This window comes from Aricia agestis, chromosome 3 (genome assembly GCF_905147365.1).
Source record: "Aricia agestis chromosome 3, ilAriAges1.1, whole genome shotgun sequence".
NCBI classification, from domain to species: Eukaryota; Metazoa; Arthropoda; class Insecta; order Lepidoptera; family Lycaenidae; genus Aricia; species Aricia agestis.
Genome location: NC_056408.1, coordinates 9,945,906 through 9,973,872, shown reverse-complemented (window position 1 = coordinate 9,973,872; position 27,967 = coordinate 9,945,906). Strand labels below are relative to the sequence as shown.

At 35.7% G+C, this 27,967-nt stretch overlaps 2 protein-coding genes across 6 annotated transcripts in view; one reads left to right on the top strand and one right to left on the bottom strand.

Annotated features, from left to right (window-relative positions):
• Nucleotides 1–973: 973 nt before the first annotated feature.
• Nucleotides 974–27,967, bottom strand: part of LOC121740448 (homeobox protein abdominal-B-like) — a 114,381-nt gene continuing 87,387 nt past the window's right edge. For 2 of the 4 annotated variants that reach the window (XM_042133141.1, XM_042133140.1), the window contains exons 3-7: nucleotides 17,727–17,807; nucleotides 16,405–16,491; nucleotides 9,753–9,799; nucleotides 6,144–6,746; nucleotides 974–2,511 (exon numbers count right to left, since the gene is read on the bottom strand). In XM_042133141.1, coding sequence (XP_041989075.1) covers nucleotides 2,123–2,511; nucleotides 6,144–6,746; nucleotides 9,753–9,799; nucleotides 16,405–16,491; nucleotides 17,727–17,737 — 1,137 coding nt within the window. In that variant the 5' untranslated portion in view covers nucleotides 17,738–17,807 and the 3' untranslated portion in view covers nucleotides 974–2,122. Of the gene's footprint in view, nucleotides 2,512–6,143; nucleotides 6,747–9,752; nucleotides 9,800–16,404; nucleotides 16,492–17,726; nucleotides 17,808–27,967 lie in introns of those variants that run through there. The other 2 variants (XM_042133143.1, XM_042133142.1) reach the window with 2 other exon arrangements.
• Nucleotides 23,489–26,668, top strand: LOC121740447. Of its 2 annotated transcripts, XM_042133138.1 has the most exons (3): nucleotides 23,489–23,765; nucleotides 24,378–24,433; nucleotides 24,548–26,668. In XM_042133138.1, the coding sequence occupies exons 2-3, from the start codon at nucleotides 24,382–24,384 to the stop codon at nucleotides 26,656–26,658; spliced, it is 2,163 nt and encodes a 720-aa protein (XP_041989072.1). In that variant the 5' UTR covers nucleotides 23,489–23,765; nucleotides 24,378–24,381; the 3' UTR covers nucleotides 26,659–26,668. The 2 variants fall into 2 exon arrangements, with proteins under 2 accessions (XP_041989072.1, XP_041989073.1); XM_042133139.1 differs by lacking the exon at nucleotides 23,489–23,765 and having other exon boundaries at nucleotides 24,114–24,433.

Sequence of the window (27,967 nt, the reverse complement as noted above, 5' to 3'; positions counted from 1 at the left end):
ATACACTATACAGAGAATGTAGCTTCATTAGTAGTGTCAATGAGTTGCAATATAAACTACAAGGCTGTGTTGTCTCTTCCTGGTATACCTACAATTAATTGCAATGCATCGGTAAATTTACTTCTTGTATCGTGTGTGCATACAAATAATGCCATTGCATGCTTGCTTGTAACTATACTTACTGGTGCTGCCTCTTATCACGTAAAGTAGCGATTGGCGTTATTAAGAGCGGCATTAATCGTTTTTGGTCTCTACTATCAAAAAAATATGCTAACCGTAAAATAATATTTAGAACAAAAATTTCATAATCCTAGTAGCTACAGTCTATACTTACCACAATATTGTTGCCAGCTCACCAGCTACAAATTAAAATAGGTTTAAAAGAAAATGATCTGAGACACGACGAAATGTTTAATCTTTTCCCTTTCATACATTCCTTTCTAAATTCGTCAAAACTGTTGAGAGAACATTAATAATTATACTTAACTTCACACTCCTGGCGTGGACTACGTTACTTTAACTGTACAATGATAGTTACGAAATATCATATTAGGTCTACCTCTCTACTTTATTCATACACACTCGAAGCGATACCATACTTTATAAAAGCTTATCGGAAGGAAGAAGTAAGTACACGGCCAATTTCAGATCACCTCATGAAAAAAAATGCGTTGATGACTAAAATAATAATTGAATTTAGATATAGGGCATAAGAAATACAAAAAGTTTTGTTTCAATTCATTGCCATGAAATAAATAGAATGATTCATGAAAAATGATAAAATATAATCTTATTTATAAAATAAAATACATTATATTTTATATTCATCTTAAACGAGGCGATCAAAGAATAATTTTGATGAAGATTTAAGTAAGGCTCATATGGAGACATATTTGTACTTAGTAAAGCAATATTTTAAACATTTAAACATGTTTTGACGCCATTATAATATCATAGAATATTATAAAGAGATAAGTATATGCAGGTAGATGAAAAACAAAATATTTAAATATTTTAAAATTTCTCTCGGCCAATCCACAAACTAGTGATCATTGAAATATTCACAAAAGTTCCACTGCACTTATGTAAAAATTCGGTCACCTAGAAGAGGTCACTTTGTACAACATCTAAAGTATCAGATACATATTGCAGAGTCACTAATTACACAATAGAACATTTAATACATAAATATAGAATTAAGTAGAAATTACATAGAATAGTATCTAAGACCGAGACGATCTCTAAATATCAGACGTACCTACTACATATGAAAAAACTGTACAAAGGACACCTAACATATATTCACTTCGATGTACTAGAACGATACATTGATAATATTTAATATTTATAATAATTCGCGTATAAATAAATAATAAAATATTCAACTAAAACAAAAATAAGTCAGGTTCGCGAACAGTGCTACAGCAAGACAATAATGCACTCGCCCCAAATTACACTAGCATCGATCATAACATCAACTTCAATAGCTCAATAGACATAACAGTAACTTAATGTATAATTCTACTGGAACCGAGTTAAAGCTTTCAGAACTCCATAATTTATAACATTCGAGAGCGACGAGGAAAATAAACAGTAAATAAATATTTGATCAACTCGTATGACGTATCAGGACAGGAAAGTCTAACTCTACTCAAACAACTAGCCCGCTGTCTCGTTATACTACGTCGTCGGTCGCGGTCAGCGACTGCCACCCCAGCGACCCTAATTCAACAATTTGGTAACGAAAATAAAAATAGGCGATCGAGGTGCAACTCGACCGGCGCCACGAGTAACAGTAAAGCAGTCTCACGTAATATTTTACAAAAAATTTCAATAAACTATCTAAAAATTAGATAATATTCGATCGATTAATTAAAGTTTTAAATACATAATCCGCACTAGTATATCGTTCAATATCTACTCACGTACTTAGTCTCGTAAAAATTATCGTAATACTATACACAAATCGACAACACTTTGACTATCTCTAGATTCTCTGGGACCGCGGCGCGGGGAGCGTCCATAGCACGGGTGCGGCTTCACATCGGAGGAACACTATAGTCTATTGGATTTAGCTCGCTATCCCGTGGTGGAGGGGGTAGGTCCCAGAGAAGGGTGCGGGTCACTGGTGGTGCTTGGCGGGCTGGTGATGCAGCCCCACGTGGTGCGGCGCGTGGTGGTGCCCGTGGTGGTTGTGGTTGTTGGCGTTGGAGTTGTTGTTGTTGTTCTGGGCCGCCTGCGCCGCCTGCCGCTGCGAATTCTTCTTGTTCTTCATCCGTCGGTTCTGGAACCATATCTTCACCTGCCGCTCCGTGAGGTTGAGGTTCCGCGCGAGCTCCCACCGCTTCTGCTTCGACACGTACGCGTTAAACAGGAACTCTTTCTCCAGTTCTAACGTTTGGAACTTGGAGTACGGTTTGCGCTTTTTGCGCACCGTGACTTGGCCGGTCCAGTCTAGGGGGTTGGAGGAGCCGCATCCGACGCCGACGCCGACTGACATCGATAGGGATCCTAGAAAAGAATAGCTTCATTATAGTCGGTTGCTATGGTTAATAGCATATTATCAGCTCTTGCTCTTATACCTATAATCTTAATGGATGACCTAAGGTATAAACGAGGCAAAGTCATTATTATATCCTAGTCAGTATCAAACGAGTTATATTCACGTGTACAATTATAATTACGGCAAAGGTGTGACCGTTGGTTAACAAGCTATTTCTATGCTTCACAGAACCGAGAGGCTGAATATAGCGTGACTGGCGGTGTGTTTGATGAGGTCATCGCTTGACTTTGTATGCAGGCGGCCTTCTCGATATCGATGCATTGCACCGTTTCCTATGGCATGGCGAAACGTCGTCTCTGGGTCTAGCGGATAGGCCACACGTATAAAGACTTGAAATTATAGAATTAGAATCCAGAACCGCGATTCAGATTTTTTTACACTTTTTTTCTGGATAATATACTAAGAAGTTTCAATGGCACGTCTTGAAAGTTATTGATTTTAATTCTTGACTATGAATCTAAGATTCATGAAGGATAATTATTATTTCCAAGTACACGTATAATATTTGAGAGAATATTATACACAATGCCCATATTACTACAAAATATAACTTTAAGTACAAATAATTGAAGTGATTCCGAGAAATTATGAATTTGCTAACATTTATTTATTTTAAGCTACCAGGTTCTATTATAATTATTATGAAGAATAGGGGCTAGTATGTATGTGGAAATAGTCAGTGATATCTTTTTACTATTTTAATTTTTTTAAAAGGTTGTTTAAATTCTTATTTTGATTATCTGTTTATTAGGTTCAAAAAACAATGTTAAAACGAGTTTTGTATACAAAACAGTTTTTCTTGTTAAATTATATCCTTAAGATTTAGAGATTTAGTTCTAGCATTAGGTTTGGACACTGGCTCAATGCCAAGATTATAATTTGAAAAAACATTGTTGTGACTAGGGCTTCCATATTATGGAAAGAGGAATCATTATTGTCTCCGTATTTATGAAAGCCTAAGAAATTATTTACTGAGTGTTATTTTTTGTACATGAACTTAGCTCAAGAATATACAATATAATAAATTATGTTTTTTTTTTTGGTTTTTGTCCAATGTAATTTTTCATGATTTTTAAATATTTTAATATATTTTTTGCTAATTAAACGTTATTTCCTTATTAAATACATGCGCGGAAACATACGTCATTATCTCGCAAAAACTGATGTTTATTAGTCGAAGAAAATATTTAATTTCAAGTTCAAAAATTAAGTAGAAGAAAATGTTAGGTTTCAAGTTTAAAATTGGCTCTTCAAGTTTATGTTTTCTCGGCGAAAGCAATTGTTTAGAGAGGAGGTAATGACAAGTCAAGTTGTCAATTATGAGGGGATAGGTAGCGATCAGGGGCAATAAAATTGCGGGGTCCGTTCGACCGTAAAACTTACCTACCCGACCGCCATCTCGCAAGAACTCTACATTATTTCAAGGAGATAAGGCTCAGAATACCCTGGCGCGATCGTTTTCAAATAATATAATTGTTGCCACCGTACTTTTTGTATATTTTGCGTCATTTGTTTTTTTTTTATTTTGCATTGGTTTAAATTTAGTGCAACTAAATATTTTAAATTATTCATTGTATTTTTAAACATCGTCCAAATATAAATAATTATGCTTATGTAGAGAATTTAGCAAAAAAACAATGCATTTTAGATAATTGCATTTAAAATGCTTTTAAGATCGTTATCGTTGGAATAAATCTCGTTTCTTTGTAAATGTTTTTCATGAAAATGTCTTAATTATATTCCTTATAAATGATAAAGAAGGTTGATTAGTACTCGAAATGACCAACTGCTATACTGTGGGAGCCAAAGAAGCGCGAGAGGGCGGTCGCAGTATGGTGTAAAAGCGATTAGGATTCGAACAGTTTATAACCCGTAATGTTCAAATCAGAGTCAATGTCACCTCAGGCCGTAAACACAGACTCATAAAGTGACGTGAGCACTCGTATAACTTTTTCAACAATTGTTTCCTTTTAATGGCCCATTATATACGCGTTTTACGCAAAATTATGTCAAGTTACACCTTCGCCGTAACGGAGGCGCGATAAAACCCATCTTTATGGTTACTACGATCTGGCGCTAGTTTATGAATGAATTTTTATTACATCGAGTAGTGGTCATGAATCCCATGCAGACTAAACACTGTTACCGAAGTGACGTAGCGGCAGACATCATATTTTCAGTGACAGTTTGACTCGACCATTAAAAGTATGAGTACACTCCGAGTTTGCTTAACACGTTTTCGTATATGACGGTTCTAGTTCATCAAAATTTACAACCGATATCTATTTTAATGACTCCCTCAATATTTATCAAGTCAATCAACTATCGAGTGATTACAATTCGATTAACATGAATGGTTAAGTTTTACGATATAATAAACTGGAGGCGCTTACATGTGCATCGGTCTCTGAACTTCTAGGTTTTTTACATCCCGAACAGTGTTTATTACGGCAATATTTGGTTTACGGCTACTCAATGAGCAGTTTATTGTCTCGAGCAGGTATCATGTTTATTTATTAGATATACATTTTTATTGGCGCTTTATTTTACGTAAAGTTTAATTTATTGTCGGCAGTATACACATTTACACTGCCCATAAAGAGGTGCTTACGGTTCGTTTTTAAACATTAGTAGCACGTGTTTTGTTCATTCATCACATTTATGGTGGCCGGTGGGAAAATGTTTGCGTCTGTGACTTTGATTGCGAGTATTGATGAGTTTTACAGACTCCGGCCTGATCGATTAGTCATTTCGGTAACGGATTTGATGATCGACGTAACCAACTTTGTAACTATTTCTCGACTATTTTAGGAATGATTATACTTATTAGTTTGAGTGTACATGTTATGGTCAAAAAAAATAATTTTCTCGGGACTCTACCACTTTACTTATGACAAAGCTGCGAATGTTGACGAACCAGCTTATGTATAGTACTACTAGACGAAAGCTCGTTTGTCAACATTTGTAAGCTCTACAAAAATCTTTCGAGCCAAGATTGCTCATTATAAACGAACAATTTTGACTTTCTAACTTTATAAATTTCACATGATCTGAACGTAGAATATACGACTTCGAATTATCTGTACTATTGGAAATTATGGAAACATGGCTGCAGCTGTGGACTGCACTGATAAGACACTCCCACCGGGTCTGCGTGTGTGCGGGCGGGCGAAAGTGTGGGTGCACGCACACAGACAGGGGGCTAGTGTGCGCGCTGGTGGCGATACCCCGCCATCTAGCGGCCAACAGGGTGAAACTCACTCTACTGGCACGAGTTGTATCAAGGTTGATAAACTCATAATATTATAATTTATTAGAATAAATCTGTCGCACGATAAATAGATGCAATTCGAGACGTCCTAGGAGCAATATCAGTCAAAAAGTCTAATTTTGCGGGATGTAGACTTTCTTGTGAAATTGTAGAATTGTTTACGAAAATGAAAATTGCTTAGCGCGACTCTGATAAGTTCGACTCGAGAAAATAAACATTGCTCCTAGCACGTCCGAGCGTGGAAAGTTAACGTGATCACTGTTCGAGGAGTTATCGAAGGTGCAGCGGTATATAAAAATAGATACTGACCGGGCAGGGCGCTCGGAGGCGGGTAGGGCGCGCTGGACACCGACTCCGGGGCGTAGTTCCTCAGGCCGTACGCGTCGTGAGAGAAGCCCGACGCCTCCGACACCGCCGTCCGCCGCTCCTCGCCGCCCACGTACGACAAGGGCTGGTCCCCCCGAGGTGCTCCGTACGGATAGTTCCAGCAGGGCTGTGAGAAGCCCTGGTGGCAGCCGTCGGCGTAGGGCTTGTACTCCCCTCCCCCAGTCGGCCAGAACGGTAGCCCCGTCTTGCGGTCCCTCTCGCCCGGCAGGTTGTAGTAGGTCGGGGCGGTCGGGTACTGGTGCTCGAACGAGCCGGGCGCGTCCGGGGGGTAGCCCCAGGACTGCTGCGCGTGCCGGATGACACCGGGCTCTGGCTCGTACCGCTTGGCCGGAATGTGCAGGGGCTGCGGGGGGTTGGAGCCGACCGAGGCCGGGGACACGCTGGAGGCGGACGGCGGCGCCGCGGTCGGGGCCGTCGGCGGGGATCCCCCGGGGGGCGACGCGTGCGCCTCCTCGTACAGCGCCCCCCCGACGCCGTTCATCATGGTCCACCACGCCGGCCCGGCGGAGTGCCCGGAGGCGGGCGCTGGCGACGCGGCGGCGGCGTCGCAGGGCGCGCCGAGGCCCCCGACATGGTTGTCAGGGTACAGGGTGGCGGCCGGGCAAGCCACGGGGGAGCGGGAACGGATCAGCGGTTCACGCGCGCCACATCGCAGCACGCGCACACGCGACCACGCAACGGCACATGAAAAGTCAAAACGCGAGGCCGGATTTAGCTAGCGGCAGGCGGGAGGCGGAGGCGACTGCTGGGAAAACTGCGTACACTCCGGCGATCCGGTGTCCGGACGCCAGGAATAACTTCAAAATAATCGAGTCCAAGTAGCACGATAAAGTTTATAAAACTCAACAGTTCATCCGTTGATACATATATTTTGACCGAACGGTTCCTCTTGTTTTGTTTTGAGACACTGGTAATTTTTGTAAAATAAAATGTAGAGCCGCACGAAGTCGCGAGTGTATCGTAATGTATTCGCGACGCTATCTGAGTCTGTGAGACGCGCGGCCGGGAGCGCGGTCGAGCGCGGAGTGGAGGCGCGAGGCGCGGCGGTGTGCGGCGGCCGGAGCACACAGGCGCGGGGGGCGCCGCCATCTAGCGGCGGGCGGACGCACCACGCGCCGCCGTAGCGCGGATGACGCTCGTAGCCGCCCGAACTCTACATTCCGCTTACTCCGTATTTAAACCTTTCTCGTGGAAATTTTCTTTCGAGGTAACTTTTTCTGGTGAAGTTTGTATTATTATAAGGAATTTCGTTGTGCCAAAAAAAGTCGTAGCATTTAACGAATTTTTGCAGTATTACATGATATTTTGAAAAATTTCTTTTTTTTTGCAAAAAATTTCAAAAATCACAAAGAAATAAAATGTGACAAGCAATGTAATCTAATTACTGAATAATTATAGAGAATCAAGTGACGGGTCACCGGTAATAAATTCATTACCCGCTCCTCATCGGCGCTACAAAGGGTTGTCGAGCGCTAGGAGCGCGGGTGTCGGGTGCGTAGTAAAACGATTAATGGAGGCAAAATAGCCATAAACTGCCGTTTAACCAAACTGCAAGCGTCACTCGGCTAGCGCCAAGCTGCCACCAATAAAAAACGCGAGACTTTATGACGGCAACTCACTCACGTTTTATTGGGAGTATAAACTTAATTTTATCGTCTGTTAATTTTACCACAAATAATTCTAGGCACTAGACAGATTATGTTTATAATTGTCAATGGCAAGGTCGCTTACATTGTTTCTGGGAGCATTACGCCGTAAACGTGGTGCTAAGTATGCAGCCGGACGAAACAACCTGGTGCTTAATTTGTTGCATAAATGACTAGGTTGAGCCGTTTGAAACGATTTGCCTCTCCTAGAAAGTGTCTAACAATTATCTAACCATCTTCGCAATTTATACTATTAGTTGATAGTCGTTATTTTCTTTTCAGAAACCAGAAATAAACGAAGTAGAGCTAACTCAACATAAATTCGCTACGGCTTGTAAATTCCTGATTATGTTTACAAAAGGGTTTTCTTTTCTAAGTGTAATTACAACCCCGTATTGTACCTTCACCTTTCGACCCCAAATTGGCTCAATAAAGCCAGCCCCTTTTGTACCGCGCGACGCAACAATACCGTACAACCAATAAATTTGCTTAAATTTCACACCTCTACAAGTCAGTTGTGTTTACACAAGTCGCAATAAAATATGTCATGATAACAAAAGTAATACATACATACATACAGCTAAGTAGTATTATTAGTATTCTTTGATACTTGTCGACAAGATTTAGGGACGATCTAATTTCCCACAGTACAGTAATTAGACGAACGACAATGAATGTAGAGACATAAATTTTCGAATTACATTTGTCGATGAAATTTATTTATTTCAACCCTTTTCATTTTCGGACTGATCAAGGTTTGTGATTGAATTTTAGTGGGTTACGTTAGCAAAATTATGAATCTTTATTTGCTATTACAATATATGGTTGAGCTCCTTTGATAGAACTTTGCGAAGTTAAAATTTTGTGCTGCATTTAAACAGTTATATAAAAGTCTAGGTGAAATTACTGATGATTCTGTAAGTAGTGATGATTCATGTTTCTTTTACTAAAATTTGTAAAACAGGTGTTTTTTACCTTAATCTATATTTATCTACTTATGCATATACACTATACAGACGTACTATCTCATGCTAGACACTCTAAGATACTGTCTCACTACATAAGGTGAATTTCAAGTGTCTCAGAGACATGTTACATAAGTGTGGATAGACGATATCCGTTGCGAGCAGATCACAGGCTGCGTGTTGAATGACAGAAACAAACATAGAACAAGTGTGCGCCCCGACTATAAATATTTACTCTATACTCGGGCCAATGGCACGAATGTCAGTTTTCCCGAGCCATATGTGATATTTCGTTACGCAACTCTTTGTTTTTTTTTCTAATTTTATTTAAAGTGTCTGCCGCTATTAATAAATTGGCATTTATCGTACGCATTTGCACAATATTCAACGAAAGTTAAAATGTTAAAATAAAGCAATTAAAGCCAGTGGGTAAAACTAGATGATAATTTCGAAGAAATAATTTAATGTTATAACGTACCTATATCTTTCATATTATATATGTGCTGTTTCAGATCTAATCATTACAATAATTATTCATAATTTATCAATTTTTATTTCACTACACTCACGTACTACTTGGACTCGATGGGAAACTATTGGCTAACACTTTTAATTAAAAAAGTAAAACAGTTTAATATTAATATACCAATTTTATATCATGTATAGATTTCGTGTCGTGTGAAAAAACATAAACAAAAAAAAACCAAAGGGGAAAATTTCACGGAACATAATATTTTTTCTTATCATTTAGTATTTTAATTGGCTACAAAAGCTTTACTCGTAGATTTACCCCATGTTAGGGCATGATATTATGTAGTTTTACATGAAGCATTAGATAGCTAAAGAATTTGCCCATTTATATACTGTCATGGTAAATAGGATTTTGTTTATATAAAATTAAGTATTTATATTACAATCACCTTGTCTTAAACTGGCTAGCGAACACTGCGTAAACGGGCTGGGCAACCTGTAAAAAAATTGTTATTGTTGAAAATTATTATACAGGATCATTAGAAAAGAATTTTTTATCATTTTTATTAATAATTAATCCGACTTTCTTTAAAGGTGAGACCGCACTAGGCCACACATTACAAGAAAGACGCATCAATTCTCATAGATCTATAGATCTATCAACGCACAGCCCAAACCACTGGACGGATCGGGCTGAAATTTTGCATGCAGGTAGTTGTTATGACGTAGGCATCCGCTAAGAAAGGATTTTGATAAATTTCAACCCCAAGGGATTAAAATAGGGGATGAAAGTTTGTATATAATAATACTTCTTAACGCGAGCGAAGCCGTGGGCAAAAGCTCGTATTATTATAAAGAACATAATATTATTTTGGCCACGTCATGTCGTGTCGCTTTGCAACAATGTAGTGGCTCGCCTTTAAGGTCGATTTTATTACAATATTTTAATCCAAAGCTAAGTTTTTCTATCCTATTATAAAATATTTTGCAATCTCGTAGCTACGTGCTACGAAACAATTTTCGTGCAGACTACACGAAGAATACAGTCAACAATATCATGTCAAACAACACCAAGCAAGCACGTATGTAAGAAATAAAAAGACAAAACCAAATCGGCCCAATTCGATTAACGAAGTTTATTTTTACTCCGCCCCTCCCCATTGAGCGCACAATGAGCGTCTATTTCCTAACGAAATCCTTTCTAAGTCATTCGATACGGGGCGAAGTCACGAAGTTTACATAAAATAGGTGATTTGCTTCGATTGCCATGGTTTTTTCAGGCAGGGTTGTAACCCACTTACGCAAAAAACATGTTTACAGGCTTTCTCCTTTAACGATTGCCTAAACGTGTTGCTCGTAAAGCCGACAATTGCCGCATTATTGCCGATTATGGGGATTACTGTTGATAAATTGTTTAAAAAAATGTTACTTATTACATGTTTTCTATACACATTTTTGTAATGAAAAATTCAGCAAAATAATGAATTTTTGACATTTAGTATGGTAAAAGCCATCGAATAATTTTTCTCGAACAGAATGTACAGCACAGGTTTACCTTGCGAAAAATCTAGACTTCTATTATCAATTTTTTTTCTTTGATAGGCAGAACATAATTGGACACCATTTTAAGGCTGCGTTTCCACCGGAGATGAGCTAAGCTGCATTGCGAGGAATGTTTCACCAAACCAATAGAATCGTTGCGCTGAATGTTGTCAGGTAAATGAAGCGTTTCTATTGGCTCTTAAAAACACATTCCTCGCTACGCAGCTTAGCTCAGCTCCGGTGGAAATGCATCCTAACAGTTCAGTTTCGAGTGTTTTCTAAATTTTATAGTTTAATTTTTTTCTGTTAAAGGTGTCAATTAGGTATCATCTATTACGTCTTTCTGTATAATTTAATATGTTCGTATTTCACTAAATTTAAGTTCGACATGTTACTGGGAAGCGATCAAAACACAAGGCTGAAACTTAATACTCACATGAATTTTTTTGTATAAAGATATGAAGATAAACATAAATTTGAATAATATCTATTTCAAGATAGGCAGATACTAGGTAGCTATCAAGTATCATTTTGACATACAAAAACATAGTTAACTCATGAGAATTGAATTTATTTTGAATTTAGCGATGATTTTTTATGTTAAATAAATTATTTTATATTTATTTTGTATACAAGTAAATACGTGTAATTGGCATTAGAGAAAGATTGTCATAAGTTACTGGTTAATAAATAAAAGTTATATTTTACGATTACTTGATATTGACATTAGAATATTATGAATATTTTAAAATATAATTGATTAATTATTAATATAATATACTGGTTGGTTAAGTAATAATTATTGTGAGTGGATACAAGTATCCAATAAAATATGACGGAGATTCTTTGAAATCAAATTGGCTGACTTTTCTTGCGCGTCTAGGAATCTTGAAGTATTAATTATTGGAATTATTATTTAACTAGATGATGCCCGCAACTCCGTTGCACCAAGACTGATTATCGCGCAGGGACCGTATATTTTTGCGGAACAAAAAGTATCCTTCCTTTCCTGGACTCAAAGTATATCCATGCCAAATTTCAGCAAAATCGGTTCAGCGGTTTGGGCGCGAAGAGGTAACAGACAGACAGAGAGACAAACTTTCGCATTTATAATATTAGTATGGATTAAGAGAACCGCGTCTTTATGAAATCGATTTCTTTTTTACCTCTACATATCGACAAAAACAAAAAGTCAATCCTGTCGGTTTCTTTTATCCTTTCGCCTATCATAATAAAGTCGGACGTTTTGTTTAACTTTTTTAAAATAAATTGCATTAGCGATAGCTCCGAGTTCCTTGGGCGACGTTTACGACTCAATCACGTAAAGGAAACGGGTGCGTAATCCTAATCAGGACTCTAGATATATTGTTGCACTCACACGCGTACAAGTTCAAGCACGTAAGAATGAGATAGCAGGATCCGAAATATGCATTCTTAAGGCTTTAATGAGTAGATCCTCTCACGGCTTCGCCCAATAGTTTATTCAATAGATAAGGCGATGGACTTGTTCCCGATATCTCTCACTTAATCTAAACATGGCGCGCCTTTCAAATATCGAATGCCGGGCCCGATCAAAAAATTTTTACAGTTAACTGACGATAGGACGGAAATCAGAGGATTTTTAGTTTAATTGAATAAATTGTCTTCTACAAGTTTAGTGTGTAGGAGATATTTTTTTCTTATATAAAATAAATAGTTTGTATTGCCTTTAAAATTTATTATATTTTGTCAAGTTAAAATGTTTAGTACTATATAATATAATATCCCGCAGTGGACGACTATAGGCTGATACGATGATTATGATGATGAATATAATATCCCAAATAATTTTCCTTTACATATGCGTGAAAAAAAATTAAACTCATATTTTTTTAACTAGAAACTTCCATATAACAGTAATCATTATACTCGAAACTTTATATTGTAAACAACTGAAACTAAATCCGAATGGTAACGCTAAGATAACGTACGTTGGATTTCAGAGTCTTGTGATAATAAACCTATTTTTAATCTCTTGTAAAACGACCTTATCATGGCTTAAGCAGATTTCGAAATATTTAAATTATTTAAAAAAAATAAAAGGTACCTACCTAGTACCTAATATTTTTCGACTGAAAACGAATTGGTTAGGAATGAAAAATATGACAGCTTGACACGAAAAACCCTATTGCTACATGGCTTCGTCTAATTTCCTAATTTCAGGTCGTAGGTAGGAAAGTGTCGGAAATTTTTTAATTAATTTTTGATTAAAAACAAGCCGTAACCTGGTTAAGTCTACCAGGCATCGCTTCGCGTGAGTCAGATCTGCCACCTAGTGGCCAATTAAATTTCGAAAAAGTTTACCTATGTCGAAATATACTTGGTAAATGAAACTCCTACATGTACAAAGATACTTATGACTTGTATTTCATCGCCCTAAAGCTGTGTGTATAACAACCAAAGTTTGTAATAGGTATGTTTACAAGGGAGTGGGAGTCCAGTGCTTAATGGTGCGAAAACTGACTGGATCATATCACACAGTTTACGATACGGGAGTAAATACTCGATTCATTTGCAATTCTAAACGGAATGCTGGGACTTCTGGGAGGACTTGAAATTCGTCAGTTTAACGTTTAGAAATTCGTTATTATTTACGAGGATCTATCCTACCCATAGATTAAGTCATACTCATCAACAATCCTTGGGCGCTTTGCACACGACAGGGCAGAGGGCCTAGACAAGCGGCAAGCGATTATCGTAAACGCTAACGCCAACGCCACAAAATGTATGGGAATTGACATTAGTATTCGCTAGCGAAGCGATGACTTCTGTCAAATCGCACACATTTTGTTAGCGTTTACGATAATCGCTTGCCACTTGTCTAGTGTCTACTAGGGCAGGGCGGGCTTTTTGTCCGCCCCGTCGCGTCGTCTGCAAAGCACCTTAGATTATATTGCAGGCTAGATGCTGCCGAATAATTTTTGACAGCGCTGATCTTAAGCTTATAGAAGCGAAGTTTAGCAAAACATTTATAAGTTTAATTCCTTCAAAATGTAAACAATATAGTCCTTTAAAGACGATACAAGTATAAAATGTAACTATATCCTTGGATAATATTGAATTGATTCTGAATTTAAAATTAAAATCAATTTACTCATCAAAGTTCAGTAAACTCGAAGGAAACTCGTCATAAGCGTTCAATGCTTACAGTATGTCCAGAATAATTTGCCTTTATGAGGACTCTTACGCTTTCGACTTAAGGTTTACTCTCGTAGAACTCTTGGGTAAAATAACATTGAATGGACTGTAGATGGTGGTCCACTCAGTATTCTGAGCTGGCCGATGTTATCTCCAAGGCCGGGGATTCGTCGTCCGGAATAGATCGACCGTCCGATTACGAACTCGATCGTTGAATTCAAATCTTTTCCATTACGATCATGATATTCAAATAGTTCAACTGTAATCTTAGATATTGTTTTCATAGAAATACTCTAAGATTACATTTATTCACTTATTTAGTCTTAGAACTAATTAGGCAGTCGCCAAATATTAAAATAAACTAGACGTTCCGCGCGGCTTCGCCCGCGTAAATTAGATATTTCACAGACAAATTAGTCAACATTTTTTTCCACATTCACCTCTTTTTCTTCGGTACTATTTATATCACCGTAATAAAGTATAGCCTATAGCCTTCCTCGATAAATGGGCTATCTAACACTGAAATAATTTTTCAAATCGGATCAGTAGTTCCTGAGATTAGCACGTTCAAACAAACAAACAAAGAAACAAACAAACAAACGAACAAACTCCTCCGCTTTATAATATTAGTAAGTATAGATGTTTTTTTTATCCCTTACAATTTACAAACAACAAACCTAATTAAAAGTAGACGAAATCATACTTTCAAATGCATGAATCAAACATGTTTTTGAATAACCATAAAATATAATATATTCCATAGACACCCACATAGTAAAAATATAAAGATAACAAAAACAATAAATTCCATGCTGATTCTACTTTTCGTAGATAACAGCGATTTAAAAGAAATAAAATATATCTGCTAAACTACAATATTTCCTAATAAGTAGATAATATTATAATAGAGCTTTTAAAAGTGTTTTGAGTTAAAATATCTCAGCTTCATATTAATTGTGCATCTCTTCAATAACAATGCATTTCAATGCGGTTCGTTGATTTAATAAACGCAAATGTAATTTATCAGGGAAAAATCTGGAAAATCCATCATATCTAACTGACACGACACTTAAATCCCATTTTAATGGAGACAGAACTGATGGATGAACGTGTATGATGTATGAACGGTCGTAAAATACAAGAATTACGTTTAATTACATTAATTATGTAAATAACCTTAGTAATAAATAAGGAGGAATGCAAATTGATATTATCCGACGGACACGGTATGTATATTATAATATGTATTATGTATAAATGTATAATGTATACCACCCACTTTACTCTGAAGTCCGACGAATAAGATTCAAGTGACGGAAGCTCTAAGATAAGGAATTCAAAGCTTTTAACGTCGAAATAATTTAAAAAAACTACTGGAAGGACCATCGAATATTTATCTACTCGTTTTAGTATTTACGTGGAGTTAATTAATGGATTAAACAGATTTTTAACCTACTGAAGAATTAATCATTTTTGTCACGTAGGTATTTGTTACATTGACCATGTTCAAAAGGAGACACATTTGCTAATGGCCCCCATACACGAGGGGGCCGATCTCTCCGGCAGGCTTACTGACCAGACTGGAAGATGAATACATAAATTTGCATTGATATTGGCTAAAATATAAATTCACATCGTTTAATCCAATACTAATTTAAATCCATTCGATATATTTAGATACAAACGAATTTTATAGTATGTCCTTCTCAGATAATTTAAACTTGCTTGATCGACAAGGACATAAAGTATGTATATTATACTGTGTGAACATTTCTATAATTATTAGTAATAGGGTGAAATATAGTTTAATATTCTTAGTTTATCTCCGCGACATTTTCTACAGATAAGTAAATTATCAGAAACTATATTAAACTAGGTTTGCTATGCGAATAATGAATCGATTAAAAGCAATTTCTATGGGTAGTTAAATAACTAACAAGCAAAGTGATTTGAGCAATTATATAGATACGGTAGATTATAAAAACATAAATATAGTCCAAGCTACCTGCCTACAGGTGCCGTCGTGGGAAAAGGTGTAGGGTTTTGTGATATTTTCTTTGTGTATTCGATATCAAAGTGGGGATGGTGTAAAGTTTTATGTAAAAAATCAAATCGATGACTGCTAAAATGGTGCTAAATGGTGTGTGTCCAAATATTTTGTCGGTATGTTTAAAAACTCCTTTTCAAAATAATGAAACAAAAAAAAAACAAGCGTGGCACATAACACATATATCGTGTTTAGATGCCTTTATAAAAATAATAAAACTCTTTTTCCACCACCCTCTAATTTTGATTGAGCTTTTAGTACCAGTCTTATGCAATGGCCAATTTAGTGCATTTGAATGCCTGAAAGGTGTAAAATAAAAAAATAAATGTAAATACCTATTTAGAATCTGAGCCGAGTCTTTTGAATGTAGGCTCGCCTGGAATGCCGCAGCCTTGTCTATTTCAGCTGCTAACCAGTGGGCCCTAGCAATAAAAACAGCCAATTTAATTAAAAATTAAGTGTGGAGAAGAAAATCGCGAAAAAAAATAGCAGCAAAATTTTATAACCATTTTAAATACAATTTCTATTTTCCTATGTTTAGGTATATTTACGGCACGCAGAATTAAAGAAAAAGTAAATTAGGTATAATTTGATAGCTGTTAATATAATTTTCTGCAAAATTAATAATATAAGTAGGTATAAAAACAAAAATTAAAAATTCTTGTAAGATTCTTGATTTATTGTAAGATGACATAATTTATTATAATGCCCCAAGACTCCACTATAATTGAGAGTAGAAAAGTGGTAGATTTGAGTAATTGTTGTAAATAAAATCAAAAAATAAAAATTCAACACTGATCATGCAAGCAAACTCATTTTTTTTAATGTGTATTTAGTATAGCTAACAACTAGCATTTAAATATATTATATTATGAAACCCTATGTTTGCAAGGTTAAATTATAGTAAGACAAGGGTAAGGAAACGCCTTGACTCAGCTTCTAAGCACTTTGCGGTCACAGGTTCCCGTCAGTGGGTCAGTTTTGGCCATAAACTTAAAAAACAAAGGCACAAAAAACATACAAAAATTATTTTTATCGTAAAAAAAGTTATTAAGCTTTGCAGTTGTTTGCATGAATTAAACCCCGCCGCAGTGTGGAAATAAAAATATTTTGCTTGCAATAATTATCTTCGCAATTTTATGTATTATATAAGGCGTAAATTATAATTAGCAAAGAACTGCCAACACGAACAGCTAATAATCGTAAATCATCATGCAAGCTCGCGCTAAGAATTTAAATTTTTACCTATACTCCTTGGTAGGTATTAGCTATTCAATATTCAATGTGTACCTGATGTAATAACTAAATGCTTAGGTATTAATACCAATGATATAAATGATGTTTTATTATACAGGTGGAGCCATTTTCATAAGACAATAAAAAACAATTTAAAAAACTTATTTTTTCTCATAAAAGACTTACTTACATGGTTTTCTTAAAAAAAAGCAACTTTTTCATAGTGTTTAATATTAAAGAAATAGCAATAGAGTGCTATAAACTTTCGGATCAAAAATACGCTACATACTGATAAAATAAACGATGCATGCAAAAAAACATTTTAAAAAGTGCACTACAGTTATGGCATAATCAAATTATTAAAAATTTGAAAATACTTATATAAAAAGCATTTTTAAAAAATAAAAAATAAAATTCAAACCTTAGTATCATGTTCTGTGTGGCTGCGCCGCCTCACCTGTTAGTAAGGTCGACCGCGCGCCGAGCCTTACCCGCTACACGCCTACGACAAAAATAAATTAATATTAATTACATTAAAAAAATATTTAATTAATTAAGGAATACACAAGTGGGTACAATATGCATGGAAAAAGTTTTTCTTTATTAACTATAATAAAAACATTCGTAGGTCCACACAGCCAGTACAGTAACGTATAACTACTTAGTAATCTGTACATAACAATAGTATATTTTTTTCAATTTGTATGTTTGTACACCCCCAGAGCAGATCGGTCATCTTGGCGTTCATTGAGAGAGGCCTATGTCCAGCAGTGGACGACTATAGGCTGATATGATGTTTGTACATACAAGGGTAGATACGTCGACATTATATTTTTTTTAGTCTAGTGAATAATTTCCTAAAAAATTAATACAGATATATTTCAGATTTTAATTTATTAATATTATTCTTATTAGGTTGTTCACATTTAACAAATATATTTTAAAATTACGATATTAATATGTAATTAGAAATAAAAAAAAATCTCGAGACTATTTAATATTTTGTTTAATATCACATTAACGTAATTTTAATTATAATAACAAGTACTTACAATGAGTAATTATACTCATTGCATTGTATTGTAATATTGGAAGTAAAAGAAATGAGTAAGTCATAAAAATAATTAAAATTACACCTTTAAAATTATATTACTACTAGCTGTCCCGACAAACGTGGTTTTGCCATATATTTTTTTTTTTTTGTATGAAAAATAGATGTTGGCCGATTCTCAGACCTACTCAACATGCTCACAAAATTTCATGAGAATCGGTCAAGCCGTTTCGGAGGAGTATGGCAACGAAAACTGTGACATGAGAATTTTATATATTAGATTAACTACCAATAAATAATATTAATTAAGTACAAAGTACATTATAATATAGACCGCAAAATTGATATTATTAGATTAGCAATTTGTTCTATAATTTATCCTTACCCCTTATCTCTAAAGTCTACAGCTTCTACTTACATTATTAATCCTGACAGACTTGTTTTATTTACGAAACTTATAAAAATATAAAACAGGTAAAGATATTGAAACGACTTAGTGCGAAATTTAGTCACAATTTCAATATTAATATTTAATAGCCATTCAAGTGTGACACCAAATGAAGCCGACAAGACTATTTCATATTACGAGAGGATATTTTTTACTACGATTATTTACTAGGTAGAGATGACATCTTCATTACAATCAAATTTATTTGATTAGATTAGATTCAAGAATATTGAAGTTATTATAAATGAAAAGCAGCACTTAGAAAACTCACTAGTCTTTTATTTATAAGGATTGTTACAATTCCACGTTTTAGCGCACACCACCATTTTATGAACAGACCGGAAGGAAGAAAAAAGTTAAAACTCATCGGATACACAACTTTGACATTTAACACTTTTTTTTTTTTAACTTTGCAGCAATCTTAATATTAATATTATCTATAAACATTGCCAAACAACACCCCTTCTCAATGTTTATGCATAATAAACAAACTAATACAAATTATATTATCTAATAACTAACAAACCCTTTACTACCCAAAACATGTTTATCGTTTAGCTTACAATTTAACATTGCACTGTACTAGGAACTTATTTAATAAATCCTTACTTAATGGTTTTGTAAGCATATCTGCCAGTTGCTCCCTGGTACTTATGTACTGAATATCAATTTTATTATTCTTAATTAAATCTTTAACATAGTGATATCTAATATCTACATGTTTAAGACGTTTAACTGAGTCTGTACTTGCACTTAAAATAGCTGCCTGATTGTCACAGTACAACTTAACTGGGCTAATATTTTGAATATCCAGATCATGTAACAAATTTATAAGCCAGCATGCTTCGCTTGCGGCCATACTAATAGAAACATATTCTGCTTCAGTAGAGGACAAGCTTACAGAAGATTGCTTCTTTGAACACCACATAATCAAACAATTTGCATAAGTAAACAAATAGCCAGATGTGGACTTCCTATCGCTAGAATCACCTCCCCAGTCTGCATCACAATAACCCTGCAATGCACTATCATTACACATATAAACTATTTTATAGTCTAAAGTATATTTTACATAGCGGAGTACTCTCTTAAGAGCACTTAGTAATGCACTATTAGCACATTTCTGATATCTACTGAGTAAAGAGACTGCAAAACACAGGTCAGGCCTAGTGCCTGAGACGGCATACATTAGGCAGCCAATAATTTGCCTACAAATTTCTTCAATGTCTTTATCACACTTAACATTTGCACCAAATACCTTAGTGTTAAAGTTAATATCCAAAGGTGTCAACATGGGCTTACAATTTTCCATATTAAATCGTTTTAGTACATTTTCTAAGTAATTTCTTTGTGATAATGTTGTTATACCCTTTTCTAAATTTTGTTTCACACTTATTCCTAAAAAGTCCGAAATTAACCCTAAATCTTTAATTTGAAATTCTTTCTTTAATATTGCTTTTAAGTTAATGACCTCATTTTCATTAGTTCCAAAAATCAACAAATCGTCTACATATATCAACACAAATATTTTATCAATACCACTATACTTAGCATACAAGCATGGATCACATTTAGACCTTATAAAACCTTCTCGGGTTATTACATTATTAAATTTAATATTCCAGGACTTAGGTGAACTTTTTAAACCATACAGAGATTTATTTAACTTCACAATATTATTTTCTCCTGAATAAGCCCCTTCTGGCAAAGTTACATACACATTTTCTTTTATATCACCATAAAGAAAAGCCCCCGTGACATCCATTTGATAAATGGGTAAGTTATATTTAGTTGCAATTATTACAAATAACCTAAATGTTGCTAACTTAGCAACTGGAGCATAAATATCCCTTAAGTTGATTATGTCTTGTTGCTCAAACCCCCTAGCAACAAGCCGAGCTTTATATTGTTTAACATTATTTACAATTTTTATCTTGAAAACCCATTTGCTACTTATAGGCTTTGCGTTTACAGGCAATTCACAAAATTCCCATGTGTTATTATCATTAAGAGTTTTAAGTTCCCTGGCAATAGCTGCATTCCACTTACCGGCATCACTTCGGCTCATCGCATCACTATATGTAATAGGGTCACACTCACTTTGGTCCAGCTGAACATTATTACACTTGTAGAAATGTATTTGTTTCCGTTCACGCTTACTCCTCTCTGCTGTAGGTGGAATAACATCTTTCAAGAGGCGTTCTTCGTCACTGCAAGGCAAATAATCACTGTCACTGTCCGAGTTATCTTCCAGAGTTGAATTACTTGTGTGGGTTGTTTCTATTTCGTTAGGGTCAATAGTTTCATTAGGGTTAATGGTTTCGTTAGGGTGAATGGTTCGTATCTCATCAATATCTGTCTCAGGACTTTTCTCTTGCACGGGCTCGTCTTCAAGGTCTAATGAGAGTACAGCTTGACTTTCACTCGTCTTCTCTTGAGGTTTTAACTCGTCTTCCTGCTGTATGAATACAATGTCCCGTTTTGTTTCTACCACATTCTTTTCAGGATAATAAACACGGTATCCTTTCACATCCTCGTCATACCCCACCATTAATCCCTTCTCTCCTTTAGGATCCCATTTTCTCCTCTTTTCCTTCGGAATGTGTACATATACTTCTGTACCAAAGGCTCTTAATCCATTAATGTTATATGTTTTTCCAGTCCATACCTCAAATGGAGATCGCCCATCTTCATGACTCTTTCCCGTCCTGTTCAACACGAAGACCGCTGTATTTATCGCTTCAGCCCATAGCTTCTTCGGCAATTTTTTGTCATGTATCATTGTCCTAGCTGCTTCCACTAATGTTCTATTTTCTCTTTCTGCCTTTCCATTTTGTTCTGGAGTATATGCTACTGTAGTCTGATGTGTAATTCCACGTCTTTTCAATGTTTCCTTTACATGATTGTTTACAAACTCTAGGCCATTATCACTTCTAAGGATTTTTACCTTGTTTCCAGTACTTACTTCTGCCTTATTTATAAAATCTTCAATTACATATTTTATTTTATCTTTTGATTGTACAAAATGCACAGTCCTGAAGTTTGAATAATCATCCTTTAGTAATACAAAATATCTTGATCCACCAATCGACGGTTCTTCCATTGGGCCGCAGGTATCCACATGAATTAATTCACATGTCCTGGTACTCTTGTACTCACTCCTATTGAATGGCAATCTATGCATTTTTCCAACCAGACAACTTTCACAAACTGGGTTAGTTGTTTGTTTAAACTCAATGTCGTTGTTTCTCAAAATATCTTTCACATAAGAGAAATTTTGATGTGCCAACCTCTTGTGCCATTCATTTAAGTCGTTCTCCACTGCTTTGGCTACGTTCACATGCTCACTTTTAAAACGAAACTCCATGTAATAAGAGTTACCGAGTCTATTTGCAGTAGCACAAACAATATTATTCTTGTAAAAGCGGCAAATATTGTCATCTGTCATCATGACATATCCGCGGTCAGCAGCGCGGTTGACAGAAAATAAATTTGTCTTTAGCTCAGGAACAAATAATACGTGGTCTATGGTCGTGTCAATCCATTTCGTTCCGTTCTTGACCTGCACCGCCACCTGTCCAGATCCTAAGACACTAATTACGGCGCCATTTCCCACAATTACAGATTTTTTCGTAACACTCGAAAATGTTGTAAACAACGAACGATCACGGCACATGTGCTCGCTAGCCCCCGAATCAACTAGCCACTTTGATTTTTCATATTTCTGGTCCACTGAGTTACATACCACAAAAGCATTACTCATTTTCTTACTGTCCTTTGACCTTTTAAAACGACACTGAGATTTGAAATGTCCAAATTTTCCACAATAAAAACAGCTGTTGTTACTACTTGTGTTTCCTTCATGGTTACTTTTGTTTACAGCTTTACAATCGCTCTGGAAATGTCCAGTTTTCCCACACTTGAAACATTTTATCGTTTTCTTATTTTTCACAATAAATGCAGAAGATGATGTTTGCTGAGCTTCTTCATTCTTCCCCCTTACTCTCTCTTCTTCAACTAGAAGTCTGGCCACCAGATTATCGAAAGTTTGCTTGTCGTCAGGCGCAGACTCCCAAGCTGAAACGAAATGCTTATATTCATCGGGCAAGGACATTAAAACTTTTGTAATAACAAATCTATCGGAAATTTCTTCTCCCATCTGTTTCAACTGGTTTTGTAATTCTTGAATCTTAGACAAGAAAACAGACATATCTATGCCCTTTTCAAACTTGTATTGGAAAAATCTTTGCTGTATGATGTGCACACTAGTCTCAGTTTTCTGTTCGTACACACTGTGAAGTTTTCTCCACATCTCCGCAGAACTTGTACATGTGATAATATGTAGCATTGCCTCTTCCGACATCCGTGTAACCAGCAACGTTTGCGCCTTGGCATCTTTGGCTTCCCATGCGGGAATCTCACTTGCTACTTCGGGCTTCACTTGTTTTCCTTCCACAATGTTTAACCATCCATGGCCCCTCAACTGAACTGTTGTTTGGAATTTCCATATATTCCAATTTTTGGCTCCTTCCAACTTGATCACGTTGACGCTGTTGTTATTTCCTTCCATTGTGGTTTTGCCCTTTTCCAGTCAATCCTTATAACTAGCACTTATGCGTGTCTGGGCCAATAACCTGAAGTTATTATAAATGAAAAGCAGCACTTAGAAAACTCACTACGCACCCCTAGATGAAAACGTCACTAACTCAAAATATACTTATACTGAGTTAGTGCCGTTTTCGAAATCCCGGCATGAATACCTACGCGGAGGTAAAACTCCCATATCGCTACTTCGACCGTTGTCGAAAAATGGCGCGAAACTTTGCTTTACTTGAATGACCTTACGCGGGATGGCGCGAATCATACTCCGCCATTTTTAGTTGTCACCCGGCTGTCGCGAGAGAAAGACGGTTACATAGTGGCGTATTTTGAGTTACTGGAGTTTATGTGAAATTAATAAGGTATGTTTCATATTTTATTTCGAGTTAATTGAGTTTTGCTGATATTTTATTGATAAATAAAAAGGTATATTTTGATTTGCGGTGGTTTTGTTGATATTATGTCACGTTTTGTTTATACATTATTTCGAGTTACTCTAGTTTACATGACAGAAAATATGAATTCTGACTTACAATGGTTTACCTGAATGTATCTTTTTATTTATTTATTTTTTAATTTGCTCAATGAAATAGTAATTTATTAATTAAATAGCATTTTATAAAGCAAATTAAATCTAGATTTTTATTCGCTTTTCATTTTCATAATCATTACGGGTTGATAATTACGATTTTTAACTTGCTTGAGTTTACTTGATGGATTCTTTGGTAAGAGAAAACACCAGACAGGTGTTTTCCCTTACCAAAGAATCACTGAAGGTCAGATGGCAATCGCTTTACTGTGATTATTAGACTCGCCAATTCCTGGGATCATAGTCGAATATTCAATATAGGAACTATAATAACATAGTGAACTCTGCACTTCCAAAGTGAAGGCTTAGGGATGAAACCGGGATATTTGCTAAGATGAGAGGAGAGACTTGATTTTTTTAATGATAAAGTTATTTTTTATTTTAGGAAAATGAGAAGCCGGGGGCAAGTAATGTTGGATCTCGTCAATGCAGAAATACAGATTCCTGATCAGCCTGCAACTCAATCCTCTGGTATGGAGATAGTTGAAAGTGTAGAGAGTCTAGAGGAGCCTGCAATACCCCTTGAGGGATTAAGGTCAGTTTCATCGCCGCAGTTTCTCGACGGGGAGTCAACTAATAGTGACGAACGACGACGAGTTCCTAAACGAAAATATACCGTATCACCCGTCCACAGCGGCGACGGGAGCGATTTTGACGACTCGGACATAGACCCAAACTACCAAAATCCTGTACCGAAACGAAAAATAATTTTCTCCCCTTTGCGTAAGTCTCCTACTACTCCCCCATTACCACGACCTCGCTCTCTGTCATCATCGTCTACCAGTTCGAGTTCATCGAGCAGTTCAAGCAGCAGCTCTAGCAGCAGCTCCAGCAGCAGCTCCAGCAGCAGTTCAAGCAGTAATAATAATAATTTAAATAATAATACCGAAGAAAATTTAGCACAGGAAATAGTACAGGGTAAGAAAAAACTGCGGAAGCCAGAAACATGGAAAGCTAACGTAGTCAAAGCTCTTAAAAATTCGGGTAAGGCGTATAAATCCCGTGGTAAACTGAAAAAAGATATTCCCGCTCGCAAAATGCGACCACCTTGCGGAGAAAAATGTCGTTTCAAATGCAGTACAACACTCGATACAACTACTCGTCAAAAGCTTTTTGATGCATTCTGGGGATTAGGTGACCTTCAACGTCAAAGAGAGTACATTGTGCGACATTCTCATGAAATCAAGCCTAAATATCGATACACAAGCACAAATAACTACCGAGCTCTAAATACGGCCTTCTATTTTGAAGAAAATAACTCGCGCGTTCGTGTCTGTAAGAGCTTTTTTAAGGCAACTCTTGACCTGGGAGATCAAGCAATTAAAACAGCATTAGTTAAAAAGACGGAAACTGGTTTCATAGAGGAAGAAAAAAGAGGGAAACATAAAAACCATCCTACGTTAGACCCTGCAGTTAAAGAGAGTGTTGTTAATTTCATCAACTCTATTCCTCGTGTAGAATCGCACTATCTAAGAGCTCAAACTACACGGGAATACATTCAAAGCGACAGGTCATTAGCAGATATTTACCGAGATTATAAGGATTTACGGCAAGCAAGTAACTTACCATTTGCTTCTGAATCAACATTCCAGCGGATATTCAACTTTCAGTTTAACATTGGATTTTTTAGTCCAAAAAAAGATTTATGTGACTTGTGTGAGAGTTATAAAAATGCAAACGCCGATGAAAAATTAAAACTGCAACAAAGCTATGAACAGCATCTACTTGAGAAGGACATGGCGCGACGTGAGAAGGAAAAAGATAAACAAGAAACAGGTGCTATAGTAGCTGTTTATGATTTACAAGCTGTTTTGCAGCTTCCGAAGGGCCAAGTATCGTTGTTTTTTTATAAATCTAGGATAAATTGTTTCAATTTTACAATAAGTGATTTGTATGCAAAGAATGTAGACTGTTTTTTTTGGAATGAGACTGAAGGAAAGCGTGGTGCGGTAGAAATAGGAAGCTGCGTTTTATCCTTCATAGAAATGCAGTTAGATAAGCAGCCTAGTGGGGACATAGATCTGATTTTTTATTCAGATAACTGCTGCGGGCAACAAAAAAACAAATATCTGTTAACTGCTTATGCTTATGCTGTTTTTAATATGAGAGTGAAATCGATCACCCACAAGTTTTTAATTAGAGGTCATTCCCAAAATGAAGGGGATAATGTTCACAGTGTAATAGAAAAACAAGTGAAAAGGTACATCAAATCCGGTCCAATTTATACACCGTTACAGTATATTACATTGATACGAACTGCTAAAAAATCTGGACCAGCTTATAAAGTGCATGAAATGACCTATGACCGCTTTTATGACTTGAAAACTTTACAAGAAGCTTGGGGATCAAATTTTAATATGGATGAAAATAGCAATCAAGTAAAATGGCAGGAAATTAAAGTCCTCAAAGTTGAAAAGGATAGTCCCATGTCATTTTTCTATAAAACATCTTATTCAGATACTGAATTTAAAAAGTGCTGGGTAAATAAGAGGAAGACCAGACGTACAGGAGTAGTATCTACATCTGATATTCCATCAAGTTTGAGTAGAGCATACACACATAAGATTCCTTTGTCGGATGCCAAAAAGAAAGATATTAAAGAACTCGTGGACAAAAATGTCATTCCAAAGTCTTTTTATGATATTTTTTACAAGAATATTTTGTGATTTTTTTAATGTTTTGTACTTACTCAACTGAACTGATTTTTTTTATTGTTGTCTAGTTTAAGAACTAAGTGCCATTCACTAACGTATGTCTATTAGTAGTAAGTAGCTATTGACCAATGATTTTAACTGTGATTTGAAACTATGGGTATTATTGATAATTCTGTAAGCGATAGCTTAAAAAAAAAGAGACTGGTTTATAATTATTGTATAGAGTAAAATAAAAGATAAAGAGAAGAGTTTATTGATTTAATATGGATTATTTTGTCTAAGATAAAAATGTTTATTCCGGTTGTGATTATTATTTAAATTCCATAATATCGTTGTTAATTACATAATAAAAATTATATTTTGTTACACAGAATAGTCTGTGTAACAAAAACCTATGCTTTTAATAGCAACTGTGATTATAAAAGTTATAAATATTATAATAATTTCCTAGTAAGTGCTGTCTAGTTGAATATAGGTCACTAAAACAGTGATTTTTTTCCATGTTTTCTTGTTGTAAAGTAAAATAAACAACCATTTTCATTTGATTACATACCTAATTGTTTTATTTCAATTCTTAATCTTGTTTGACTTATGATAAAAACGCAGTTTTCAACTTTACGTGAGTTTTGAACACCAACAATGGGTCGTATATCTTTAAGGTGCAAAGTAATGCAACTCATTTTTATTTCAGATAAAGTAAGGTAATTCTAAATATGACACTAAAAAGTTTCTTATTACCTAAAGAAAACTATATTAACTAAAAAAATAATATTTTTTCAACTTTTGTAAGAATAGCATTCAAAATTGGTCATTAAATAGGCTTTCAAACATATGAATATCATGTTTGTATTATTAGTTTCTCAATATCCCTAAAAAATATTCCGAAATCAGTTTTAAGTCATTTCTAAAAAAAAAGGTTTTTTGATTTGCCAGAGTTTTCATCTAGGGGTGCGACTGTCTAGTCTTTTATTTATAAGGATTGTTACAATTCCACGTTTTAGCGCACACCACCATTTTATGAACAGACCGGAAGGAAGAAAAAAGTTAAAACTCATCGGATACACAACTTTGACATTTAACACTTTTTTTTTTTTAACTTTGCAGCAATCTTAATATTAATATTATCTATAAACATTGCCAAACAACAAATATTATAGACCCATGATATTTTAGAATTCAAGGATATAGCTTTCAACAGAGCGTATTCGAGGTACCAAATACAAAAAAATACCTATTTTATTTTGTTTAAAAAATGAAAATATGAAAAATTTACAGAAAGCGTCATGCCTTTTTTCGGCCGCGTATCACAAAGAACAATTCT